At 31.5% G+C, this 9,416-nt stretch overlaps 1 protein-coding gene across 1 annotated transcript; it reads left to right on the top strand.

Moving 5' to 3' along the window:
* The first annotated feature begins 3,866 nt into the window (after positions 1–3,866).
* LOC145088530 (transcription factor MYB1-like) lies at positions 3,867–6,892 on the top strand. Its single transcript, XM_079026900.1, has 2 exons — positions 3,867–4,274; positions 5,970–6,892. Exons 1-2 carry the CDS (start codon positions 3,959–3,961, stop codon positions 6,677–6,679), a joined length of 1,026 nt encoding a protein of 341 aa, XP_078883026.1. The 5' UTR covers positions 3,867–3,958; the 3' UTR covers positions 6,680–6,892.
* Positions 6,893–9,416: the final 2,524 nt, after the last annotated feature.

Below are 9,416 nucleotides of genomic sequence, written 5' to 3'. Positions count from 1 at the left end.
TACAATCATACAAAACAATATATAGTTACCATATTAATTTCTAAAAATAACCAATAACTTAAGGCATAAAATTACGAAGAATAGCATAATATTTGAAATGGGGACACACATGTCAATTCAACAAAACTTTCTTAACAAACTAAAGCACTATATGATAGCAATGGGATGCGTTTACCAACAAATAACATAAGTTACAACTTAGGCTCTTCAAATCTGAACAAGTGCATATGAGTCCCACTCTGTTGAAACTCTTCAATACAATCAAAACTCGTTTCATAACCACATCTTATGATTGTCCAAACAACTAATATTTTTATGTTACTAAAAAAGTACATGTCATAGAATAATTCTGGATCATAATATCAAACTTAGATATACATTGTTGTCCTAAAATTAAAGTATCACTTTTTGCAAAAGTTTTCGTTGTTTTGTTTAAATAAGAATCATTATAAAATATAAATAATATTAAACAATAAAAGGCCAAAAGCCATATCAAACTATCAATGTGTGTTGGAAATATGTCTCATCCCAAGTAATAAATGTTTCACATTTCGTAATGACGAATATATATATATATATATATATATATATATATATATATATATATATATATATATATATATATATATATATATATATATATATAAAAGATCAAATGACACACCTAAAAGATTTAGAACGCGAGAACAATTCTACACTAATCAATATATAAGGGCATATCAGTAATTGCAAATATGAGTCGGCAAAAATTTATGGATTCTATTTGACTGATTCCTAAATAAAGCAATTCATTAATTTTTTAATTTATACTTAATGAAAGATTTTTAGTTCAAACTGAACAAAAAAAATCTTATAGTCATGATTCAAACGACTTTTGATATAAATGAATAAAAACAAATTTAGTTATATAATTTCATAGATTTTGATTTTTAACTATATTTTATTATTTTTATAAAGATTGAAAAAAAAAATCCTGATATATTCATAAATGAACGAAAGCATATATTAAATTAAACTTTTTTAAGAATTTTATTTGATTTGATTATGTTGATCGTGAATGATTATATGTAACAATAAAAGTTGGAATGAGTTAACCACCATCCCAAAAAATAAATTAATAAATTAATAAATAAAACACCTTAATCCAGTCATAATCATAAACGTTAAATTATATTTACCAATATATTAAACCAATACATTTGTAATCATTAATGAATAACATAAAATATGAAGATAAAAAAATCTAGTTTGACTGTAATCACAAAAGAAGATAAAAAAAATCCAGTTTGTTGTATTTTTTTTGCTGCTATCAGCACACACAAAAACAAAGAAGGACACATGCGATCATTGTTATTCTCGGTTTCACGCCTGCAAAATCAAGTTCAAGGATATTAAAAAAAATCAGATAACAACGTTGTGCATACATCTTCACTGATTCACAAATGAATACATGTTTCTCTTTTGATGGCAGAGAAAGGAAAACATAAGTCGGATATCTTTTGTTTTTGTTGCAATCATAGTGAACCTTATAATGAATAAAGTGTTATTCATGTACGATGATGATAACTATAATCATGTATAATGATAACTATAAACATATATGGTTTATAATTATGTTCAAGTATGATTAAAATCCTTCTTAAAGAAAATTAGAGTTAAAAGATTATATATATATATATATATATATATATATATATATATATATATATATAAATGATAGGTCACTTGTAAAATACAATAATAAAAAAAAGAATGAAGATTTTAATTTAACAAAAAGAAATAAAAGAAATTCAAGAGCATGGAGTTGACTTGAAATCAATACTCACCCCTTTACACAACTCCAAACTTGAATAGAGCTGAAAATCATAAATGATTAACAATGAAATAAAGTCTACTAGTTTTTATCTCCAATTTATAATCATTAACGAATTTTAACATATTCATAATCAAATCTTGTGGCTCGTTAACAATCAAATCTCGTGGCTCCTTATCTGCGATCTGAGATTCAGAAGCTTGTAACAATCAATTCAAATCAGATAATTAACGAGTATCTAAGATAGACGTGAGTTTAGGGAAAAACTGAAAATGTGGCATGCGTACACGAGAGGAAGAGTGTACAAAGAGCTCCGCTATTGAAACCTCGTGGCTCATTATCTGTGATGTGAGCAATTCCAATAAATTCAACACATATCCAAAAGGCCCAAGCAAACGAGTCAATAGCATCATCATCATCTACAACTGCTAAATCAAAATTCAGAAGAACAAGACGAACCTACTTAAGAAGTGATTAAGAAGAACCACCCGTATCAGCAATAGCCATGGACGATGCAGTTGATGGAGTCCCCGACGTATTCCTCATACTCCTGGCTCACTCCTCGACCATTGCTTGCCCGTGAAATGCCTGATGATGCTTCCAACAACAACATGATTCCGTCTGCGGAGAAGCTCTTAGATTTGCTGAAGGAACTAGATTTGGACCTTTCCAATATCGCTAACTTCAAGTTCAGACTTCACCATCCCCCTTCTCGATCTAACTACAAATTAAATCTTACCTAAAACGATGCCATCAGTGTCAATGATAGCGTCATAAGCTTCTGATTCCTATGGAGATAATGACACTGATGATATTGAAAGGAGGCGCGCCTTGTGAGAGAGAGAGAGAGAGAGAGAGAGAGAGAGAGACGAAATTTAAAGAAAAGAGTGAGAAATTATAGGAATTAAATAAACAATCAATTACTATTATACCCTTTTCACTATTTCAAACTTACACTTTAATACCAATAAATTTCATAATTTACATAAATGGTCCGTCTGATAATAACCTTAGATTTGAATATTTAGATGGCCTAGATCTGTTATCGCGTTCTCAATCTTTTAGGTGTTCTCATTTGATCATACTCCTATATATATATATATATATATATATATATATATATATATATATATATATATATATATATATATATAGGTTATAATGTGGATGAACAACTATTGTGCGGATGTGTGGACAATATTATTCTATGAAAATTACTAAGAGAATATGTTGTTTAGTAATGTGAATACGTTCAACCTCACACAACTATCATCATTTTCATACATTCTCAATAATTCTTATTCATTTTGGTTTTCACGCATCGTTTTTCACTCGTTTTCATTCTTACAGTATACGACTCAATAAGCATTCCGACAACATTCTGACGGAATGAAAATAATAAAAAAAAAGGTATATAATAACTTTTAGACGATTTAATTAATGAGAATGCGTGATAATGACAATAGTTATTTAAGATTGAACGTATTCATATTATCAAACAAAATATTTTCTTTATCATTCTCACAGAATAGTATTGTCCACGCATCTTCATAATAGATGCAAATCCACATTTGAAACTAGCTCTCTCTCTCTCTCTCTATATATATATATATATATATATATATATATATATATATATATATATATATATATATGATTAGTGGGTATGGTATTTGTAATTATATAAAGAAAATAACATTAAATTTAGATCAAAAGATTCATATATTTTATTTAAAAATATACATGATATTTTACTAATAACTAAATAATCTTATTTACTTATATATCAAATGAGCTTATGTTTAGATTGTTGCTCATTTAAACCCACTCACATACGATTACATACAATATAACTATTTTTTATTTGTATTAACTTTGCAAACATATGTTTAGTTATTGTAACCATTACTCGATAAAAATATTAGAAAACCAAACATTTTTCTTAATTATATTATACAAAAATTTATTTTTAAAGATGGGGCCATTAGTGTAGTTAGCGTATATTTTAGGGGTCGAAGTGGTAACATTTATTATTTTATCTCAGGGAAAACAACTTTGCAGTTAGTCGGGTTGGTACGGTTAGAGAGAGAGGAAGTCCAAACGGAAGAACATAGAGAGAGAAAGAGACGGAGGGGAAGTGAAGAGATGGAAGACGATGCAGGGCACAGCGAAGAACATACGATCGCTCCCGCCGCCTCCAACGCTCCTGAAGTGGGAGAAGTTGGCGACGTGGTGATGGTTGAAGAAGGCAGCGGAGGCGGTGGTCGTGCTGATAAGAGGAGCAAAGTTAGGGGACCTTGGTCGCCGGAGGAAGACGTGATTTTAAGTGAACTTGTGAGCAAGTTTGGGGCGAGGAACTGGAGCCTGATCGCACGAGGTATCCCTGGCCGTTCTGGGAAGTCGTGCCGTCTACGGTGGTGTAATCAGTTGGACCCTGCTGTTGAGCGCAAGCCCTTTACTGGTAAGAAAAGAGCATTCGACGGCGTCATTATCTAGTCTCTGTCTTAATATTTTTATGCATTTGTTTTAGGATTCACTGGTTATCTATGCTAGTCAATTGATCAAATGTTTTAACCATCGATGACAAATCCCGTTTCATAGTAGGGTTTTTGGCTCTCCGTTTCACGCCGAAGTGATTATCCAGTGTCCTTGTCCTTTTGTGTTGTGTATGATATCCATAACTTAGGTAACGCCATTTGTTCATGACTTTACAAGTTGTTTGATTGAGGTTAGATGACTTCTAAGTTTCTCTAGTCCTTCAATGTCACAATGAGAGAATCCTGTAATTTAGTGCTGTTTGGGGATTACACAATATGACGGTTTTCAATTTCCGATATTGGCTTTTGTCCCAATTGTTGTTGCTCACATGACAATCTGTCACACTACATAATCCACTCTGATTGTGTATCATTTGTATATGACTATATGTATATTGATTATCTGTATCTGCTTGCTGAGATTTACAAGTTTCACAGGTGCAGTGTGTTTAAGGCTGACATATAATAGAAATCATATTACACCAAAAAGATGAGACCTTGATGTTAATAGAAAATCTTCATCATTGATCATTCATAATGGTGAATCAAAGGCAGTTAGTGAAGATGGAATTGTCTTTTCAACATTAAGTTTGGCTCATTGTCTTGTGTTTTAACCAAATTGATCAACATATATACCCTAGTTAAGGCACTATTTAAGCAAGTGGGAACTTTTGGTCTTGTTATGATAGAGTTTGACCAACACAAATTTTGTTCCATAGTTTTAGATAGTTTTGTATTTTAAACCCCCTGTGTGTAGAAAACGTCATCACCCAATAACAGATAACTCGTGTCAGTGTTTGTTTTTTTTGTTGAGGGTGATAAGTTGCTTGTTATATCTAGGATCTTAGTAAACAGTTTGCGTGGATTGAAATAACTGAATGATAGAACTACCAGTAATCTTTTGGGATAAATACTTTGTTGAGTAACAATGGAACAGATAAAATAATGCGTTTGCCCAATTTGCTAATCTGAGAAATTAACCGAGTCTTTAAATTGAATATATTATTGCTATAAAGGAAAATATATCACACTCACACTCGTTTTAAAAGGAATTCCCATAATTTACTTTTGGTGTAACGAGTAGATGACAATCTTCATAGTATTATGTCATGTTGGTTAAAAGCATTACCAGGTCTTCAACATTTATTGTATGGAAGTAGAAACACACACACACACATGTTGACCGGAACAACAAAGGAATGGAGTTTACGGATAATGAAATAAGCAAGGTAATGGAATAAGTCATTCCATTCCATGATCATGTCTGGTTAGCCTGTAGGAAGGGAATGAATTTTCATATGAGTTTGTATATTATATGTAAATACAAAGCATAGCTAAAACTCTACTCTTTACATTATCTATTTATTTTTAGAAAACATCCTCTTGCTAAGGAATGCAAATTAACAAAGTAGAAATAATTACGTTCCTTCAAGAATGCTACATTCCATCAGACAAAACAAACTTTTTTTTTTTGATTTCACGGGAATGAACCCGTGAAATACTTTTTTTTTGTTTATGCTACATTCCATCAGACAAAACAAGAATGCTACATTCCATTCCTTCACCGATTCTGTCATACCAAAAATTACTTGATTGCTAAAATACTTTTGTTTATGCAGAGGCAGAGGATCGGATTATAATGGATGCCCATGCAATCCATGGAAACAAATGGGCATCAATCGCAAAACTCTTGCGAGGTAGAACAGATAATGCGATAAAAAATCACTGGAATTCAACACTCCGGCGTAGGTACATCCACCCTAATTCATATAATAATATTAATAATACAAAAATGGACATCAACTGCAACCTTCTGGACACCACAAAAGCATCCTCTGAAGACACTTTATCAAACGGAAACATCAATCAGATTCAGGTGAAATACGAACATCAGAATCAACAATTCCCTGAGACCACCCTTTCTCGTCCAATCCCACATTTCGGAGCATTTTCCGTTTATACCCCTCAAAATGGAATTCCAATCCCAAATGAGGAATCGAGAACGAAGGTTATACCCATACAAGGACCTTTAAATTTAATCCAGGCGTCCAAACCAGAAAGCATTGGGTGTAAATTTCTTAAAGGGTATACGGCGGAATCAGTGATTCCGTCGAGGTGTGGGCATGGTTGCTGTTCCGGTGGTGATTCTCAGGAGAGATCGCTGTTGGGTTCGGAATTCGTTGAATATGAAGAACTTCCTCCTTTGTCAAGCCAGGAATTGGCTACAATTGCTACAGATCTTAACACCATTGCTTGGATCAAAATTGGGTTAGAAAAACCTACCCAAACAACTTTTGCATTACCTGCACAAGTTGAAGGACTGAGTTGAAACAAAGGGGTTCAGGTACCAAAGCTTTTTTTTTTCTTTAATGAATATAATAGGCTTACTTATAAAACTGAGTTCAGGCGTATTGGCTTATGTTGCTAAGAGTTTATAGCTAAATGTTTAGTTACTTAAATGACTTGATCAGGATGCGTTCCTTAACCTACAAGGTTTCGTTTTTGTTACATAATATCAAATATTTGAATTGCATTTGAAACACCCACAGTTACAAAGAAATAGTTACAGTGACAAGTTAGAAAAAGTCTTGCTCTTGATCTTTAGTCTATGCAAAAGACGAAAATATCCTTGCTTTAAAAAAAAAAAAAAAATCCTTTGGAAGCCTGTCCAGATGTATGATGCCAATATGTTATGGGGTTGTACCTTATGGGTGATGGCATATGATGACAGTAAAATTTGTTTGTTATATGCTTATATGTGGTGACACAAAAACAGAAGGTTGTTGGGATGATGTATTATTGTGGTCAGAAACCATGGGAATGGTGGCAGAAGGAAAGGGACATGCCTCCTAATTTTATTTTATTTTTTTAGGTTTTTACTGCGGAATATTTTCTTACTGACAAAAATGGAGTTGGACTCTTAACCTAATATCAATCTAAACTTTCATCAGATAGTTATTAGTCCCCATAGATAAATATATGTAAACTAATGAATAAAGTCCATCTATCACCTTATTTATGAACCTTAATTAGCATAAGCAAATAAATTTCGGAAATGTTACAAAGAAAAAAAAATGCACTAGACATTGTTCATGATTTGATGAGTTATGGATTTGTTAAAAATCAAAAATTCAGTAAAGGATGGATGCTAAAAAGTAAAAATGAAATAACGATGAGAAATAAAATCTTAAAATCTTCGTTGCTTGTTAATATGATTGGACGAGTTAAAATCCTAAACCAGGGTCGTCGTCTAGTCGATAGACACGCCTCCTTGAGATTACAAAACATATATGTTTGCATAAACGATAGTGTTCTTTTCATTTTGTTTATTAAAATATTATATTTTCAGAAATATAACTAATTTAATACAAAAAAAAAATACAATTACATTACTGTGTAAAATTTATAAAACATAATGTCTTAGTAATTAAATATAATAATGATATTATTTCGTTTTCGAATTTATGGCTCAAATGTGAACTGTATGCAATAGTGGTCGACAAATAGTCAAAATTGGCGAGATCAATTGACTTAATGATTTGTACTAATCTTTTATAACTAGACTAGAGTAGACTTATGAATATCATATCTTATTCATTTTTTAGTCAACTTAGTAAACTTGTTATAGATGCAGTCGACTTTATATATATATATATATATATATATATATATATATATATATATATATATATATATATATATATATATATATATATATATATATATATATATATATTATCTTTGCGCTCACTGAACTTTTGTATCAAGGCTGTTTTATTGCCATAGCAAATTGCAGTACTAGTGAAATATTAAGTATTATATTGTCCAAGTGATAAAAGGATTAGAAAGCTATATATGTATTGATTTTCATCTTGATTCAAAACACTTTTTTATTATAATTATAGTGAAAGAAAGATTTGTATATATATTTCATATGTATTCTTGGCTTTCTGTATACATAATTTTGGAATAAAAAGGGAAGTTACATTGGTTTAAAACTAGCAATAAACAAGTGTTCACATCACATGCCACAATAATGCTCTTTTATAGACAGACTATTCAACTTCTTATTTTCTCCTGCCTTTCTGACTACTTCCATGTGTTGTCTTGTGTCACTCCTCAACATTTCACTTTATTTTTTTGGATCCAATCCATTTGTTTTTTATGAATTATGTTAGATAAAGCTAAAGTTATAAAAAAAAAAAAACCCATATATGAATGAAATGTTCTCTCAAACGAGCTTTGGATGGTGAGTTGTCCAAATCATAATAAACCTCATTTGTACTGTACACATTATTAGTCTCATGAAAAACAATGGTCTTTCAAAATAGGTATATCATCACGACTCTCCATATGGTTTCGACAAGAATAACCTAAAATTCAGTATATAATTATAAAGGGAGTAAGTTTTTCGTAAGTTTAGATAGATGACTAGATGTCGATGGCAATCATGAAAGGAAAGTTGTTTATGATCCAACGTATGGTATAACCATGACCCCACCAACCCAACTATAAGCTATTCACTAACTAGCTAGGTGGTACGCAACCATCGATGGGTCACCATCACAGAAGATAAGAAAATATCTTAAAATTTGGTTTGCCATTAAGTTAAGATGAATGGAAGCAATATTGTCCAATTTACACTGAATTAGAAAACCAACAACCCTTGTATTACTAGTAGAAGTAAAAAGCTTTTCATGAGATTAATCATTAATGCGTTGGGGACGAACCCACACTAGATGCATTAGGGCTGTTAATCGGGTTAACCCGATCGGGTTTCGGGTTAAACGGGTCGGATTAGTCGGGTTTTTCTAGAAAAAATATTCACCCGAAACCCGACCCTAATAAGATACGGGTTAGTCGGGTTCGGGTTAATCGGGTTTCGGGTTAGTAGGGTCGGTTTAATCGGGTTAGTCGGGTTGAGGTTGAAATGTAAGATGAATTTATGTTAGGTCATTTTAATACATAATTCACATGTATAGGGACTTAAAATGTAAAGTTGGTATACGATATGAATTTTTGGAGTTCTTTTACCGTATTAGTTAACGTAAATAGTTAATAAAATT

This window comes from Lactuca serriola, chromosome 2 (assembly GCF_051521515.1).
Source record: "Lactuca serriola cultivar US96UC23 chromosome 2, Lser_US96UC23_V15, whole genome shotgun sequence".
Classification (NCBI taxonomy): domain Eukaryota; kingdom Viridiplantae; phylum Streptophyta; class Magnoliopsida; order Asterales; family Asteraceae; genus Lactuca; species Lactuca serriola.
The sequence above is the reverse complement of the archived record's forward strand: the minus strand, read 5'-3'. Positions and strand labels throughout refer to the sequence as shown.

Coding starts and splice junctions, on each gene's coding strand:
- LOC145088530 (XM_079026900.1), top strand. CDS start 3,959: ATGGAAGACGATGCAGGGCACAGCGAAGAACATACGATCGCTCCCGCC. Junction 4,275..5,969: donor TGAGCGCAAGCCCTTTACTG/GTAAGAAAAGAG, acceptor TTGTTTATGCAG/AGGCAGAGGATCGGATTATA.